The sequence below is a fragment of the Lithobates pipiens genome, unplaced genomic scaffold (assembly GCF_037356315.1).
Source record: "Lithobates pipiens isolate NorthernLeopardFrog02 unplaced genomic scaffold, aLitPip1_a1.2 Scaffold_22, whole genome shotgun sequence".
In the NCBI taxonomy this organism is placed as follows: Eukaryota; Metazoa; Chordata; class Amphibia; order Anura; family Ranidae; genus Lithobates; species Lithobates pipiens.
In genome coordinates this window covers 240,854,652-240,872,975 of record NW_027507784.1, presented here as the reverse complement: position 1 = coordinate 240,872,975, position 18,324 = coordinate 240,854,652, and the positions used below count along the sequence as shown (strand labels likewise).

The window sequence follows — 18,324 nt, the reverse complement described above, 5'->3', positions numbered from 1 at the left end:
AAATACATAAATTTTGTTTGGGAGCCACGTCGCACAACTGCACAATTGTCATATAATACGATGCTGTGCCGAAATGCAAAAAGTTCTCTGGTCAGGAAGGGGGGTAAATTCTTCTGGAGCTGAAGTGGCTAAAACAAGTTTAAAGATCTGTGTGGTGTGTGTTTTTTTTTTTTTTTTTTTTTTTTTTTTTGCGTATGCATGCTATGCTGTGTGTGTGTGTGTGTGTGTGTGTGTGTGTGTTATTTATTTTTATTTTTTTATTCTTCTGTCTTCTCTAGGTTGGAGGGATCTATCAATGGGAACATTTCTTTTTCGGTGGAAGGTAGTAAAAAGGAGGAACTTTTTCAAATTAGTAATCCATCTGCTTTCAGTAAGCTTGCTGGTACTAGACAGCTTAGTCCTGTTTGTCAATCTGGCTGGTCTTCCAGGTAAGACCTACTGGTTTTATTGGCAAAAAGGAGGGAAGAATTCATCCTTAACATATTTATTGATTTTTGTTTGTTTTTTCCATTTCCTCTCTCAAGGAGTTTGTCCCCAAATCTTTCCAATCCTTCACCTGTGACTTCAAATGAGACTGATGCCACAGATTCATCTGTTGATCCATTTGCAAATGGTGCTGATATACACATTGGAAATCTAGATTATCGGAGGTCTAGAAAAGAGCTTCTCCAGACACTGCGTGACATATTTTCCAGATATGGAAAGGTGTGTGTGTGTGTGTGTGTGTGTGTGTGGCTTTTTTTTTTTTCCCCCATCTTAAACTGAAATTTTTGATAGAATTTATTTAATTTCTGTTACTGTTAAGAGTGTGTGTGCCTTGGTTTATCTGTTTTGTGTAAGAACATCCTCTCCATTGAGAATTTAACTTTTTTCTTTTTCCCATTTTGTTTGGATTAGCTAAATCATCTTGAGCTCAGTCCTCATACTGATTATCAGCTGAAAGCCACAGTTCAGATGGAAAACCTTCAGGAAGCGATCTGTGCTGTTAACAGTCTGCATCGATACAAGATTGGTAGCAAGAGAATCCAAGTGTCCCTGGCTACAGGAGCAGCCAATAAGTCTCTCTCTTTACTGAGGTGAGTTTATTTTGCCTGTTTTTAATGCAGGACTAAACCTTTGTAACAAAGTGTCTCCAGTGAGTACAGATTTCTTGCCAAAAAACCTTGCCCTGATACCTGGTAACTTTGCTCACTGCATATGTTGCATGGCGCATGAGTCACGTAATGTATAGCTCAGCTATATTAATGGCATGCTGAGATTAGAGTTAGATTTTGGAGAGTGTAGAACCGCAGCAGTGACAAGATCCTGGACTCCATTTTGCTCAACAGTACAAAATAGGTGAGGGTTTTTTTTAAAATCTGGTGTGATTACTTGCAGATTATAGTAAAAGCTCATCCCCACAGACTTGACTTGTGTTTTTTGACCTTCCTGTTCCTTATTGATTTTTTTTTTTTTTTCTTCTCCGTTATCTTTAACAGCTTTGGAGCCATTTCCATCCTTCAAGATGCCCCAGCTTGCTGCTTACCTTTATTTAAATTTACTGAGATTTATGAGAAAAAGTATGTATTCTATAGCTTTTACTTATTTGGTTTGCCTTCTCATTTGAAAAGGTATACATGCAAAATTATTATTTTTTTCTTAGGGGCGCATATCTCTTGGGTTTTACTACTGGATATTAGCAAATATAATGAAAGGAGTCGGCCCCAAAAGGCTATATCCTCTACCCTTTTCCCCTGTGTGTGTTTGGTTTCTAAGGAGGATGGATGTCTTTCTTTTCTAGTTTAAGACTTCAGGGGGATTTTTTTCAATCTGCTGCTAGGTTCAGGGCAATTGTTAAAATCCTAGGAGTCTTCGTTCAGACAGAGCTGAATTTTGGCTTTCAATTTTATTAAAATATTAGTATTTTCAAGTGGTATTCCATGTAAAAGTAAAAATGCCCTTTATTTCTACGAATAATTTATATTATGCCTTATTGGAATTGATATTCTCCTTTCTTTACGGAGAACAATGTGCCTGTTCAGCCCACCGGCTTTTCCTGGAACCGTTGTTGGTATCTGTTCTTGCAGCACAGCAAACCCCTATCTGATCTCACATGGGGCTGTATTATCTTACTGGAAAGTTTATAGCGCGTAACGACTTTTTGAACAAACACAGTGGGGACTGTTTTATAATTGCAGATGCCTAAAAAATGTGTGAGCAGTCTCTGAATATAACATTTCATTGTGTGTACCCAAATGTGAACAGTATCTTGATTGCAACAAGTTGCATGTGATATTGTTTGTGTGAGGAGATAGATATATGCTTATCCACTTTCTGTCAAGGCCAATTTGACATTTTCACATAGTAAAACCAGCTATTCTTGCTAGAAAATTACTTTGACCCCTGACATTATATATTTTCCGAAACCTGAGGCCCTGATAAATGAAATGGTGGCTATTGTAATTTTTGTGGCACAATGTTTCCACAGCCATTTATCAAACGTATAACTTAAACATGTCCCCGGACATCCACTTCTCCATAGAAACCAGAGAGTCCAATCAGGTCTGCCTGAAAAACTGACAGGTGACCCTGATTTGATGGTCCATTTGAAAAGTGCTTTATTGGCCAGTAAACTAAGAATTTAAACCGGAACTGATATTACACATTGCTTCTGGCTTTTTTTGTGTTGTCTACATCCAACCTAATCACTTGTAGCGGTCCAGGGGTTCCTGATGCAGTTGTGGCCGTGGCCCTAGTAGAACTGCTTCCAACCACCAAAGTGTGTGTGTGTACATATATACACATTAAAATGAAACACAAGGCATCGGATGCTTTTCTCATAAGCAATATTTATTTCGTTCATTGACGGACACAGCTCCAGTAATCTTGACCATAGGGTTATTATGCCACCTTCAGGAGAGGACTAGGCTGAACATGTAATACATGTGAAAAACAGAACTTTACAGTTCTGCCCAGGGGACGGCCCCTCTGGTAATAACCCCTCAGCCTGCTCCCTGCAGCTCTTTTTCTGCCTAGTGAAGAAGGACCTGTGATCTATCAACAGCCGGTGACAGGCTTGATAACCTAAATCTTTGTAGTCTCCCCAGCCTGGCCATCGAGCGTGTGCAGACCCTGGGTACGCCCTGGGTCGGCCATGACATGCCCCTCAGGCTCCATGGGTTGCTGTTGAGCGCAACGCTCTGGGGTACACATGACTTGACTACCAATGTCCTTGTCACAGTGTGCCGCGGCCAGCAGCCACCTCGTACTGCTCAGGAGTGGGTCTGTGATGGGATGTCCCCAGCTCGTCTGGATGGTAAGTACAGCTCTTCCTGCCTCGGTGGGATTGAGCAGCTGGGCATTCCCTGGGAGGTCGATTAGGGGGTCCTTCTCCTCCCTCTCTGCTCTCCCTGTCCCTTTCTCCCCCTCCCCAGTAGGGGATGCTGCATGCCTGGGCTGCTGAGTAGTGTGTGTACCTGAGCCAGGGGTCCTCAGGGGGGGGCTCTGACCTTAGATTGGGGGCTGCGCTGGGTGTCTGTGTCCCTGGGTGTCTGGAGGTTCTGCATGTGCTGTCGCCATAGCGCTGTTCTGCCGCCATTATCTCTGTTAATTCATTGTGTACACTTGCTTGTCGGCCATTTTGTGTGTCTCTGTGGAAAGCATGGTTGGCGGCCCTTTTCCCTGTGATTGTCCCTTATACATGGTGGCCATTTTGTTGTAGCTCAACGTGGTTTTTATCCTCAGCGCTGGTCCCTGTTGCTCAGAACAGTGCGGTTTATTTCTCTGAACACCTGGGAGCTGATACTGGATGCAGAAACTTGCAACAGAACGGCGCAGCACTCGGTCGGGTGGTGAGTCCTGCAGTGGGGGCCCCTCAGTCTGCGGCAGCTAGGAAGGTGGGATTGTGCACCTGTTCTAAGTCTCCAAGGGTGGCAGACAGGGTGGGTCAGCAAGGTTTCAGAAACTGGTGTTTCTTTCCCGGCTCGCCTGCAAACAGTGCATTGCCTTTGGACGCTTTGTTGGCAGTCCTTGAAACATTCGTTGCCAGGGTGGAGGTGGTGTGCAGGTGCAAAGGTGGTAAAAAGTGCCCCCCCACCTGTCCTCCGGGTAGAGCTCTGACACACTCAGGCCCCGCAGCGACTGGTGGCCCCCTGCTCTGTGCTGACCAGGACTGATCGGACAGTGAGGATGATTCCCCGTCCAGGTGCGCAAGACAAAGCGCTAGTTGGAGCACTTATCACAGCTATGCGTGATACCCTGAAAAGTCAGGATACAGCAGGATCCTTTGCTGAAGTAGTGGTCCCTTTTGGGTCCCGTAAGCCAGCCCATACACCTAAGGTGTTTCCATATCTGAATTAAGGCGGCTCTCCTTTGGGGAGAGCCGCCTTAAAAAGTGGTCGGTTCCCCCGATCCTGGAACCCCAGTATCCAGGTTATATAAAGTAGCCACGATCCCCGTAGAGGGGACACCTGCATTTAAAGACCCTAACGACAGGAAGGCCGAGGCAGTGGCCTGTTCATTGTTTACAGTTGTGGGGTCAGCAATACAACCAGTACTGGCCACAGCACTAATGTCAGACACTTACTGAATGGGAAAAACGTGAATTGGAGAAGCAGCAGGCTACTCCTGTCTGTGTGGAACTAGCAGACCAGTTAGTGCACGGCCTTAAGTACATTTGTGACGTGGCCCTGTATAAGCTTCCTTTGCTCTCCAGGACTTCAGTGTCAGCAGTGGTGTTACGGCGCCCGATTTGGCTAAAATGCTGGTCATTGGACCATGCATCTAAAAAAGCCTTGACGGATCTACCCTTCCTTGGTGATCGGCTATTTAGAGCCTCGTTGGATGACATTATTAAGAATGCCACAGGTGGGATGAGCACCTTCCACAGGCCAGGAAGAGTAAGGAGCCACGCTGCAGGCAAGGGCCCTCATTTTCCGTTCAAAATACTTTTTCGTCCGCCCGGGACTTCGGCTAAACGCTCCCAGTCTGACAGGGCAACTACTGTGGGACAGAAGCGTCCCTGGACTCGCAAGCCTTATAAGCCTGGGAACAAAAGTGCTACTGCGTGAAGGTTTGCCCCCACTCGGGTTGGGGGGTCACCTTCAGGAGTTTGCAGCCCGGTGGGCTGCTGTCTGACCCAATGGGTCTGAGGACTGATTTCGTCAGGCTACAAGATAGTTACCCTCTTGGCCACCAGATTCTTCCCCTCCAGCATAACCTTACTCCCGGCTCGCCGGGAGGCCCTATTGGGGTCAGTAAGGGACCTGCTAAGCCACGGTGTGATAGTGCCTGTTCCGGAAACTGAAAGGTTACAGGGGGTTTTACTCGAATCTGTAGTCCCCAAAAAGGAAGAGGTACATCCAGTCTTGGACCTGAAAGCCCTCAATTGCTTTGTAAAAGTAAAGAGGTTCAGAATGGAATCGGTTCGCTCAGTTGTCGCTGCACTCCATCAGTGGGACTCCCTGGCGTCCTTGGACATCCAGGACGCATACCTGCACATACCCATATGCCTCAGGCATCAGGTTTCTGCGATTTACAGTAGGGGAATGGTCGGAGAGACCAAATGCAGTGCAACATAGTATTCACAAAGGTCCTTGCATCTCTTCTTGCCCTTTTTAAAAACTTGGGGAATCTAGGTCACTGGTTATCTAGATGCCCTTCCCCTTAAAGGGACTCCTGTCACTTGCTGCTATCTGCAAAGATCCACGGTACAATTAAGAGATTTTAGGATTTTCGGCTGGGTACGTCCAAAAATCTGTTCATCATTCTTTGCCTGGAATACTTCGGTCTGATGTTGGACACGTCCTTGGTATGCCTTTCAGAGAAGAAACTACTTTATCTCTGAGGTCAAAGAGATCCTTCTGAGATTCTCCATGGGAGTCCTATGCTCCTTTCGAGGATGTTTTATTTTGGCCAATTTCAACATCTCTTGTTGTGGAACAAGCATACTCTATTCTCCCAACATGCCCATGCTCCTGTCCAGAAAAGGATATCATTCTCTAGCTTTCTGCTTCTCTGACCCAGCTTTAGTAAGTCTGGGGAACTATTTCCTTCATTATCACTGGAAAGGGATTACAACAGATCAGAAAACTGAAAATGGACAGCACTTGAATAAATGAAATGGAGAGAAAATAAGAGTAACAGAAGCTTTGACCTTTGCCGTGAGATATTCTACGCAGTGTATCTCCCAATATTGGAGTCGCTCTACTAAATTATAAACACACTAAGCAACTATCTAATTACAAAAGCATTTTCTCTTATATTCACCGACCGACACAGCTCCTCTCTGTAGCAAAATGGGTTGTCAGCCCTATCACTGGAGATACTAGGCAAAGTTATGACACAACACTTCAGAACTTTCAGTTCCGCCCAGGGGACGGTCCCTAGGCTACAGCCCCCACAGCCTGCCCTAGCAGATTTTTTTTTTCTTGCCTAGCGAAGGAGATAGACCTAGGAACCCTGCGGGCCCATTGGTCCATGTTTTTTTTGATGCAGAAGCTTGGCTTTTTGCGCAAGATGAATGATCCTGTGAGCTTCTATCAACAGCCGGCTGGGTGACAGGCTGGTTCACTTATCCTTGTAGTCTGCCCAGTCCGGCCATCGAGCGTGTGCAGGTCGCAGCTACTGCTCGGCAGGCCACAACATACCTCAGCTCCAGAGGTGGTAGGCGAGCTTTATGCTCCAGGGCATACATATGACCGGGCTACTGATGTCGGCATCACAGTATGCCGGGCCAGTAGTCTTCCCTGTTCTGATCAGGAGCTGACTACCACGGAATGTCTCCCAGCTCTTCAGGACTGGCAAGTACAGCTCTCCCTGTCTCCGCAGGGTGGAGCAGCAGGGCATTCCCTGGGAGGTTGATTCGGGGGTCCCCCTCACCCCCTCTCTTCTCTTCCCTAACTCCCCTCCTTTCCCCCCCTCACGGGGGGGGGGGGCTGTACATGTGCTGAGTGGTGTGTGTGCCCTGGGTTCTCACCTGGGGGTTTAGCTGTGCTGGGTGTCTGGGTCCTGCAGCTTAGTCCTGCTGGATGCCTGTGTAGTCTGCCCCTGTGTTGGTGCAGCGCAGTGTCTGCCACATGTTCTCTCTAGCCTCTCATAGTGCTGATCGGCAGCCATTTTAAGTATGGGCAAGGGTCAGATATGCTTCTGGCTTCAAGCGGCCATTTTCCTAGTGATTCTGTATTCTAATACTGGCGGCCATTTTCTTGTAGTCGGACTGCATTTTTTGTGCTCTAGCAGCAGCCACTGTGCCCTCAGCTTCCTGTTTGGTCATCAGAGCGCTAGGAGGTTTATCCTGTGATTCTGGACACGTGTGTCAGATCGCTCACCGATCATGCGGCCGGCCACCGACAGTTTTGCTATCTGCATCTGGGAGCGCAGGGGATCATCAGGCACAGCGGTAATACAGCGTGGAACAGCCCAGGGTGGTGAGTCCAGTGGGTTAGAGCCCCTCAGTCAGCAGCAGCAGGCTGAGGGGCTCTTGTCACTGTCCTAAGTCCCCTTCGGATGGCACAGGGTAGGGTCAGCATGGCTTCAGAAACTGGTGTTTCTTCCCCTGAAATCCAGGCAATTGTCACCCGTGGACTGCGCAGTCCCTATGGGACACCCTTACGGCGGTCCTCAATTAGTTTGTTGCCAAGATAGAGGTAGTGTGTGGGAAGAAAGGTGCTAAAAAGAGGCCCCGTCCTCTGGGGAGAACTCTGACGCAGACTCTGGTCCTGCTGAGGCCGGTGACCCCTGCTCGGTATTTTCAGATGAAGCTGACCAGGATCATTTGGACAGTGAGGATGAGTCCAGGTCCGTGCGCGACAAAGCGCTAGTTGTCGCACTTATCACAGCTGTGCGTGATACCCTGAAGATTCAGGAGCCAGTGGATCCCTCTGCTGATGTATCGGTCCCTTTGGGTCCCACAAGCCAACACGTTCACCTAAGGTGTTCCCGTATCTGACTTATTTTGAGAAGTTCATTTACAAGGAATGGGGTCCCTGCAACGGACCTTTGCGGTCCCCAAATACATGGCGGTGCATTACCCCTTTAAGGAAAGCCTTCTAAAAAAAAAAAGTGGTCGGCTCCTCCGGTCGTGGAACCCCCAGTATCCAGGTTAAATAAAGTAACCACGATCCCGGTTGAGGGGACTTCTGTATTCAAGGATCCCACGAACAGGAAGGCCGAGGCTGTGGCTCGTAAATTTTTTACGGTTGTGGGGTCAGCCGTGCGTCCTGTACTAGCATCCGCATTGGTGTCGCAGACACTGACCGAGTGGGCAAAACTTTTGCACCGCGAATTGGGAGAGCAACAGGCCTCCCAAATCTGCGTGGAACTAGGAGACCAACTAGTCCAAGGCCTTAAGTACATTTGTAAAGCGGCCCTGGATACTCTCCCTCTGTTATCCAGGGTTTCAGTGTCAGCTGTGGTGCTGAGGATCCTGATTTGGTTAAAATGCTGGTCTGCTGACCAGGCATCCAAGAAAGCCCTGAGGGATCTTCCCTTGGCGACCGGCTCTTTGGAGCCTCGTTAGATGACATTAAAAAAATGCCACTGGTGGTAAGAGTACACTACTCTCACAAGCCAGGAATGCTAAGGAGCCACGCCGCAGGCAAGGGCCCTTTTCTTCCGCTCACAAGTGGCTTTTTCGTCCAACCGTTGCTTAGACAAAATGTCCCCAGCCCGACAGGACGCCCACGGACTGTCAAAAACGTCCCTGGAAATGCAAGCCTGCGAATAAAAGTGCTACCGCATGAAGGTTTGCCCCCACCCAGGTCTCGGGTGGTGGTCGCCTTTTGGAGTTTGCAGCCTGGTGGTCCTCCCGGTTATCCAACCAATGGGTATGCGATCTGATTTCCACAGGCTACAAGATAGTTTCTCTCTTGGCTGCCAAACAGATTCTTCTCCAGCGTACCCGTATTCCCGGGTCACCGGGAGGCCCTGTTGGGGCCTGTACGGGACTTGCTGAATCGAGGGGTGATTGTACCTTTTCCGGAGCCGTTACGCTTCCAGGGATTCAACTCAAATCTGTTTGTGGTTCCCAGGAAGGAAGGGGTACGTCCAATCTTGGACTTTAAAACTTTGTAAAAGTACAGAGGTTCAGGATGGAATCAGTTCGCTCAGTAGTCGCTGCACTCCAAGGGGACTCCCTGACATCCTTGGACATCTAGGATGTGTACCTACACATACCTATATGCCTTCAGCATCAAAAGTTTCTGCGTTTTGCAGTCGGGGAAGCCCATTACCAATTTGTGGCTCTTCCTTTTGGTCTGGCATCAGCCCCCCCGAGTCTTTACCAAGGTATTGGCTCCAGTATTGGCATTGCTGAGACAACGTGGGATTGTGATCGTGGGCTATCTGGACGATCTCCTCCTGAGAGCATCTTTCTCCTCAGAATTAGAGGAGGATGTGGCGATCACCATGCAGACCCTGCAAGAATTTGGGTGGCTGTTGAACCTAAAGAAGTCGGTGATTGTGCCGACCCAGAGTCCGGAGCACCTAGGTTTGCTGTTGGACTCCAGGGAAGAGAGTTTCTCCCTTCAGACAAATTGCAGACTCTCAGGTCCGCGGTGAAACTGCTGATGAACCGCAAGTGGTCGTCACTCCGCTTTTGCATGCAAGTACTGCTGGGGCTCATGGTAGCCTCCTTCAAGGCAGTACCTTACGCCCAGTTCTACTGCAGAAGGAGATTTTGTTAAAATGGGACAAGTCTGTTGTCCCTGGATCGACAGTGGTTGAGGTCCCCCGGTGGTGGACCTGGTGGTTGAGGTCCCCGGTGATTCAGTCTGGAAAATCGTTCCTTCCTGTGAAGTAGACTGGCGTCCGTAGTGACCACCGTCCATCTGGCTGGGGTGGAGTGATGGGGGTTCACTCGACTCGGGGCCTCTAGTCGATGGTAGAAACAAAGTTGCCGATCAATCCGCTCGAATTGAGAGCGATCAGGCTGTGTCTCCACACATGGTCGTTGAGTCTTCAAGGGCGTCCGGTCAGGATTCAGTCGGACAACGCCACGGCGGTGGCATACATAAATCGCCAAGGGGGAACAAGAAGCTCAACCGCTGCTCGGGAGGTCGCTCACATACTTCGGTGGGCAGAGCGACGTGTTACAGCCCTGTCTGCCATTTACATCCTGGGTGTGGAAAACAGGCAGGCGGACAATCTGAGTCGGCAGATGCTGGACCCTGGAGAATGGGCATTGCATCCGGAGACATTCAGTCTGCTGTGCCTGAAGAGGGGAACACCAGATGTGGATCTGTTGGCCTCCTATCTCAATCGGAAGGTGCCAAGATTCGTGTCCAGGACGAGAGATCCCTGGGCAGATGCGCTGGTGGCCCAGTGGGATCAGGATCGGCTGATCTATGCCTTTCCTCCACTGAAATTGTTGCCACGTCTGCTTCGCAGAGTGGAAGCCGAGGGGATACCAGTGATACTGGTGGCCCCAGATGGCCTCAGCGTCTCCGGTACGCAGATCTGGTGCGTCTGGTGGCAGACGCTCCCTGGCGACTGCCGTTGCGAGAGGACTTTCTGTCAAGGTCTGATTTTTTTTTTTTATTTATTTATTTATTTATTTTTATTTATTTATTTATTTTTTCATCCTGCTTTACCATCGCTGGTTTTAACGGCATGGCTGTTGAGAGCCATGAGTTAAGGAACCGGGATCTGTCGGACTCGGTGATTCCAACTGTTGAGGGCATGGAAATCATCATCTAGGAAGGATATACCATCGTACCTGGAAGGCTTACATCTCCATGTCTGAGGCGAATGGTTGGCATCCGCGTTCCTTTTCCATAGCAGGGATCCTGCTGTTTCTCCAGCGAGGAGTAGACCAGAGATTGGCATTGAGCACCATCAAGGGGCAGATCTCAGCCCTGGCTGTCTTTTATTTTTTTTTTATTTTTTCCAATGACCCCTGGCATCGCACTCCTTAGTGGGTACCTTCGTTCGGGGGTTACGTCATGTAAGCCCTTCGGTGCACCTACCATTAACCCCATGGAATTTGAACCTGGTGGTGTTGGCGCTTCAAAAAACGCCGTTTGAGATTATCGGGGAGATTCCCTTGTTGACTCTTTCCCAGAAAGTGGTCTTTCTAGTGGCCATTACCTTGGCCAGGAGGGTTTCGGAATTGGCGGCCTTGTCTTGCAAGTCTCCTTATCTGGTCATCCACAGGGATAAGGGGGTTTTGCGTCCGCAACCATCTTTTCTACCGAAGGTGGTCTTGGCCTTTCATATCAATGAGGACATTGTATTACCATTGTTGTGTCCTAAGCCGAAGCACTCCAAAGAGGTGGCCCTTCACGCTCTCGATGTGGTTGGGGCTCTGAAGGTTTATTTTGTTTGCCACGGCTCCCTTTCAGAAGTCAGACTCACGGTTTGTTTCAGTGGCTGGCCCAAAGAAGGTTATGGCGGTCTCGTCAGCCACCATTTCCAGGTGGATCAGACAGATTTTAGTCCAAGCCTACGCCTTGAAGGGGCAGGCACCCCCTTTTCCGGTCATGACCCTCTCTACAAGGGCAATCGGAACGTCTTGGGCCTTCCGACACCAAGCGTCTGTCGCTCAGGTGTGTAAGGCGGTGACCTGGTCGTCTGTCCATAGTTTACCAAGTTCTACAAGGTAGACGTCAGTGCATCGGCTGATACCTGTTTTGGCCGCAGAGTTTTGCAGGCGGCCGTGTAGTTGCAATTGGATATGCAAGCAAATTTTTCCTGGTTTTTTCAATAAAAACGCAGTGCTGTTATGTTTAGGCACTGTTGCATTACTTCCACAATGTTGCGGTCTTGGGGATCACACCTATTGAGGATACCCGGTTATATGGTGGTGTTTTTCCACACATTCCTTTTTTTTTGTGGGTTTAGTTTCACTAGTTCCCACTTGCCATGGTGGATGAAGTTTTTATGCTGTTTTTCCCACCCCTCGTTTGGCACTGTTTGGGGACGTCCCATTTTGTTACAGAGAGGAGCTGTGTCGGTCGGTGAATATAAGAGAAAATAGGATTTTTTGTACTCACCGTAAAATCCTTTTCTCTGCAATTCACCAACTGACACAGCACCCGCCCCTCCTTTTTCTCTTTACGTTATACTGCTTGTTGACTTACTGAGTCTGCTAGGGCAGGCTGTGGGGGTTGTAGCCTAGGGACCGCCCCCTGGGCGGAACTGCAAGTTCTGAAGTTTTTGTGTTTAAAACTTTGCCTAGTATCTCCAGTGATACGTCTGACAACCCATTTTGTTACAGAGAGGAGCTGTGTCGGTCAGTGAATTACAGAGAAAAGGATTTTATGGTGAGTACAAAAAATCCTATTTTCCTCAGTGATTAGGGAGTTGCATTCAAATACAAGTCCACGTGCAAATTAAGACAATCCTCTTAAGCGTTCATATAAACAAACGCATAGATGCGATGAGCATCCATCGCCCTTGAATTATGATCTGTGACACTACACCTCTTATGGAAAAAGTGCAAGCTTAGTGTGTATGACCCTCTAAAGCAAGGTCATCAGAGCTTATACTAGAACAGCCTGGCCTGGATCATCCCAGAGCAGTTCCAAAGGTTCCCCTCAGAGGCAGATGGTTAAATATTTGTCACCTCAGCGTCATCCCAAATAGTTAATCTCCAGGACATGAGAAAATCGCTCCAAATGGTGTAAAACGCTACAGTACTTAGATGTGATGGCAGCATTCATCTGCCATCACATCTTCATCCCTGGTGCTTATGCCAGCAAGTTTGTTTTTTACACTGCTGTCTGGGTGCAGTTGGACAATACCATGGCTGTGGCCTAAATCAATCACCGAGGGGCACCATGAGATTTCCAGCTTTTGAAGGTAGCATGCCAGATCATCGCAGGATCTCTGCTGTCCACTGGACAACTGGAAGGCAATTACTTCAGCCGTCACCTCATGGTTCAAACAAAATTGGTCCCTCACCCCAACACCTTTGACCTGATATGTCTGAGATGGGGCACCCTAGATTTGGATACCTGACTTCCAGATTCAGCAACAAACTACCTCTAGCCAAGGACTAAGAATCATGTCGCATGCAAACTGGATGCCTTGATAATCCCCTGCTTTTGGCTGAGGCTAATCTTCCCTCCAATGGGAATTCTGCCCAGCCTACCCACAAAATAGAGCAAGAAAAACAGGTGAATCCCATTTCACTAAACTGTTCCAGTAGAACCTAGTACAGAGACCTACTTGGATTACTTTAAGATGACTCTGGGCTTTCCTCAACAGGCCAAACCTGCTTTTTTAGGTTACTCCTGTTAACCTTTAAAATCGATATTTCTGATTTATTAATCAGAAGATATGATATGGGTTAAATTAGAATTCTATGGACAAGGAGAAAGTTTTAACATAACAGCATTTTAGAGTAAGTTACAGGTTTATCTAATATACAGAAAATAGCTATAGTCTTAAGCAAGGGAGTAAAATATTAGGTTAAAATACATGAATACAGATTATATTCATCACAATACAAAACAAGACATATGCGCAGGTATACCTTTAAGTGCTGGGAGATGATCTGATAATTTACCTATCTTATAAAGGGTTTGTGGGGTGTGTATCTTCAGAAATAATTTACCTATCTTACTGGTCCGGGGCCCCGATCAGTTCTCATCTACCATCTATCTTTGTGTGAGTCCCACTAAAAAAGGGCCCTCTCTCATTGACTTGCACAGGACCACCCTGATTGGTTCGCCCTCTCCTCCCCCAGGCGTATCTCTTCCAAGATTGGTCAATTTCATTATAACTTAATTTCCCCTCTATCACCTCCTCTTTTGGGTTTAATTGGTTAGTGATAATTAGTCTGAAGCCAACTTAAAGAGGAAGTCTTCTCTTGAATAGGGCACTTAACTATGCACAGTCATAGCTGGGGTAAATTGTCCGTTCCTGAACAGATCAAAGAAATATTTTAAGCCTTTCAAACACCCTTTGAAATGGATTAATGGTTGTCTAGCACAGAAGAATACACAAGCCTTTATCTAGCAAATGAATTTGGCCCCGTACCAACTAATACCAGGTTAGGTAAACCGGCAGAGCATCTCCCTAACACACACTTGGCATACCTGTAAGCCAAAAGGAACTGTTAATTGAATTACATACTCAAGCCAAAAGTCTGTTCATGTATTTGCTTACATCCAGCCAAGTTCACCTAACATTTACTATAATCATTCTTTATTATACTAAACATATATACATCTATAATACAAATACTCCCAGTTGCTAATGGAGATTACTCATAAACTCCTCATAAGGCAACACTCCATTCCATCCTATTTTTGTCCCTGCCTTTAAGACCTTGGATTCAACAAGCATGCCATTAAAGTACTGAGGGGTCTATGAATCTCATTCCTACCTTTTTGAAAGCAAAAAAGGCCACTTCTAACAAGCTTTCATACCTGAAAATATTTTTTTGCCTTTTGTGAGCAATAGCCTCTTTAATCCATAGGGGTTACTCTGTGCTTTGCATTCTGGCCTTCCTGAAATCAGGACTACACTAGAACCTGGCCTTAAGTAGTCTGAAATGACAGGTTTCATCCTTGTCATTTAAAAAAAAAAACCTCTGGCCTTGCTCAGCCTTGCCAAAACCTTCATCCAGGGTGTAATCCTGAGATCAGAATTCCTCTACAGCACTTTGTGCTCCCTTGGGACCTTGGTCAGGTTTTTGCTGCACTACAGAAACAACCTTTTGAACCATTGGCGAAATCCCTTTAGATGATTTCTTCTGCGAAGTGTCCTCTCTAGTTTCCATTGCATCTGTGAGAAGTCTAAGGAGCCCTTCCTCCTACGCAAAGACCAGGTAGTTTTTTGCCCAAGATGATCTTGTCTCCCTAAGTTTGTATGGGTTTTCCACCTTTAATGAGACCTAGTTTGTTCCTTCCTAGACCATACATGGACTCTACTATAGTGTGGTCATTCTGTAATGTTTGTTTAGGGCACTGGAACTGGTGTGGGGTGCTTACTTTGGCATGTTGTAGCAATATTGCAGTTAGCTACAGGGTGCAATTTAAGTCAGGTGGTGTACTGGGTTACCTGTGATCGGTAAAGCCTGGTCTTTTTACAGGCTCAAAAATGGACAGGGCAAGACTGGGTAATTTTAAACCATTCCTGGCTTTTCCTACCTCGCTGCTTGGCACAAGTGGCTGCATAGGCACAGGTAAGGTGAAATTAGTTGCATTATACTTGTCTGACACCTTTCTTTGAGTGCCCTAAGTATTTGCTCTTGTTTTGAAATTTTGGCTTTCTTTTACATCAGCGCTTTTGGGAAGGTCACATAGTGGTAACACCCCTCCTGGCTGACACACTTCTGCCTTATCTGACTAAAGCGTCCATACCACTGCTGGAATTTATCCCATGGAAAAGGAATTCAAGAAAAGGGCTGTTCTGTTAACAGCCCTCTTAAAGGCTTGAAAGTACATTACTTACTACAAACTGTTAACTGGAAGACAGATGAATAGAAAAGTTGAACCAGTCTCTGAAGACCCTGTTCTCAAAACGTCTGCTGCTGATTCCCCTAGGTTTTTGTGTGGACACTCTAGAGAATGTAATTTGCTACATCTATAAGATTTCTGACCTGTTAGTGAATGTGCAGGATTTTGTGGTTAAATGCATGGTCTGCTGAACCTGCTTGTGAAAGGTGTCATTTATGTATGATTTTTGATGGGGAATACCTTGATAAATTCATCAAGGAAATCACTGAAGGCAAAAATCTCTACCACATAGGAAAGCCCATGTCCCCCAATCCCACAGCTACTAATTCTGCTCTGTGAAGGCTAACTTTTCTACATTCCCCAGACATCCACTTCAAAACGAAGACTTGGCACTACTTTTTTGTCACAAGCCTTGGCCCACAAAGTCCACCAAGCCTTTCCAGAACCCCAGCTTGTAATGAAGGGGTGCAAATTATAATATTTATCTTGCCCTTCTCCTTGCTGCTTACCCTCCAATCTGCAAGCATCTGCTCAAAATCAAGCAGTGTTACTGACTGCCTTGTGCCAACTTTAGTTGCAAAATCTCATTATACCAGTAACATCAGGGATGAAGGGGTTAATTCTTACTAATCTTGCATTCCAGCTTTACCTTGACCAGATTACCCAAAGGGATGCAGTTCAGTCACACACTGGATCATGATTAAGCAGAACTTTTATTCAGTCCATCACATTATTTTAAGTATACAAAGATAGTGTGGAGGGACTTATGTATACCCTAAGAGAAACTAAATTCCCTCCTGGATGATAATTTACATTCCAGCACAATCTTTATCCCTGGTGTGGATATTTAGCAGGTAGACTTCCTCCTAAGCCATAGACCAGGAGAGTGGTCTCTGCACTCTGAAATCATCCAAAAACTGTCGCTAATGAAGGCACCCAGATATGTGGACATCCTTGCCTTCAGATTCAACAAAAGCTGCAGATTTGTAGCCTGGACAAGAGATCCTATAGTCTTCACAGTAGATGCCCTGGTGTTTCCTTGGACTCTCCAAGCTGAGGTATGCCTTTCCTCTGGTAAATTATTTTCCCTCAGCTGCTGCGCAAGGAGAAAATAGTTGGCTGAGGAGGTTGTGATACAGACATCCCCTCGGTCACCTAGTGGAAGGGCCTTGGACTCTTAAACCACTTTCAGACCGGACCAATTTGCTGGTCAAAGACCAGACCACTTTTTGCGATTCGGCACTGCGTCGCTTTAACTGATAATTGCGCGGTCGTGCGACGTGGCTCCCAAACAAAATTGACGTCCTTTTTTCCCACAAATAGAGCTTTCTTTTGGTGGTATTTGATCACCCCTGCGGTTTTTATTTTTTGCGCTATAAACAAAAATAGAGCGACAATTTTGAAAAAAAACACATTATTTTTTACTTTTTGTTATAATATCCCCCAAAAATATATATAAAAAAACATTTTTTTCCCTCAGTTTAGGCCGATGCGTATTCTTCTACATATTTTTGGTAAAAAAAAATCGCAATAAGCGATTATTGATTGGTTTGCGCAAAAGTTATAGCGTTTTACAAAATAGGGATAGTTTTATAGCATTTTTATTAATAATTTTTTTTTTTTTTTTAGTAATGGCGGCGATTGGCGATTTTTATTGTGACTGCGACATTGTGGGGGACCCATCGGACATTTTTGACACATTTTTGGGACCATTGCCATTTATACAGTAATCACTGCTATATAAATGCAGTGATTCCTGTGTAAATGACACTGGCAGTGAAGGGGTTAACCAGTGGGTGGCAGTGTAGGGGTTAAGTGTACCTAGGGGTGTGTTGCTAACTGGGGGGGGGTTGGGCTTTCATTTAGTGAACACTGATCTCTGCTCCAATCACATGGAGCAGAGATCAGCGTCAATAGTTGCTAGGCAGAATGGAGAAATGCTGTTTACAACGGCATTTCTTCATTTGGCCGCTCCGTGAGACGATCGCGGGGATGCCTGCGGCGATCGAGTCCGCAGGTCCCACGACTGGTCTTAAAGGGACCCGACCAGCGCGGGAGCGCGCCGCTGGCGGCGCGCTCCCGATGGCAGGGCGGCAAATTTAAAGGGACGTACATGTACGCCCATTTGCCTGCCCGTGCCATTCTGTCGACGTACATCGTCGTGCGCTGGTCGGCAAGTGGTTAAAAGATGTCAGATTTACTGAAACAAGGCCCACTATTCCATCCTACTTCTCAGTCACTGGCTTTAACCGCATGGCTGCTGAAACCCAGGTCTTGAAGGGTAGAAAAATATATATCCTTTTATTTTTTTTTGCAAAATACTTATATTGTATTACAATCCATCTTGTACTGTGACAGTGCACAAATACACTACATTATAAAACGCTTCCATCCACAATAAATGGCATTCACTAAAAGGGTAGTGGTGTATTTTATTCCGTCAGTCCCATGTTGATCAGTGCAAGAAAATCTACCTCCCACAAGGTCTATGCACAGGGAAGGGCTATATTGCCTGGTGTATGTGTATGTATGTATGTTATAAATATGTATGTATGTTATAAATATGTATGTATGTTATAAATATATATATAATAAATATATAATATATATAATAAACGCACACGCACACGCACACACACTGTTTTTGCCTTATACTTAACTTTCCAGGATCCTAGTTGCTTCAGTCCAGACCTATTCAGGGAGTTGTGCATATTAATACCCATATTTAACCTCTGTGTCACTTGGGATCTGAACCTATTACTCTTGGCACTGTAGAGAACCAGTTCCCCATCCCTCCCATTTTCAGCCATTCATAGATGCACTATTACCAAAAGTATTGGGACTCCTATATACACACACACTTTAATGGCATCCCAGTCTTAGTTCGTAGGGTTCAAAATTGGGTTGGCCCACTATTTGCAGCTACAACAGCTTCAACTCT

At 46.3% G+C, this 18,324-nt stretch overlaps 1 protein-coding gene across 6 annotated transcripts in view; it reads left to right on the top strand.

Moving 5' to 3' along the window:
- Window positions 1-18,324, top strand: part of MARF1 (meiosis regulator and mRNA stability factor 1) — a 502,817-nt gene that overhangs the window by 170,233 nt on the left and 314,260 nt on the right. For all 6 annotated transcript variants that reach the window (XM_077448919.1, XM_077448921.1, XM_077448922.1 and 3 more), the window contains 4 exons: window positions 279-428; window positions 525-705; window positions 898-1,076; window positions 1,479-1,559. In XM_077448919.1, the coding sequence (XP_077305045.1) occupies window positions 279-428; window positions 525-705; window positions 898-1,076; window positions 1,479-1,559 (591 nt within the window). The remainder of the gene's footprint in view (window positions 1-278; window positions 429-524; window positions 706-897; window positions 1,077-1,478; window positions 1,560-18,324) is intronic.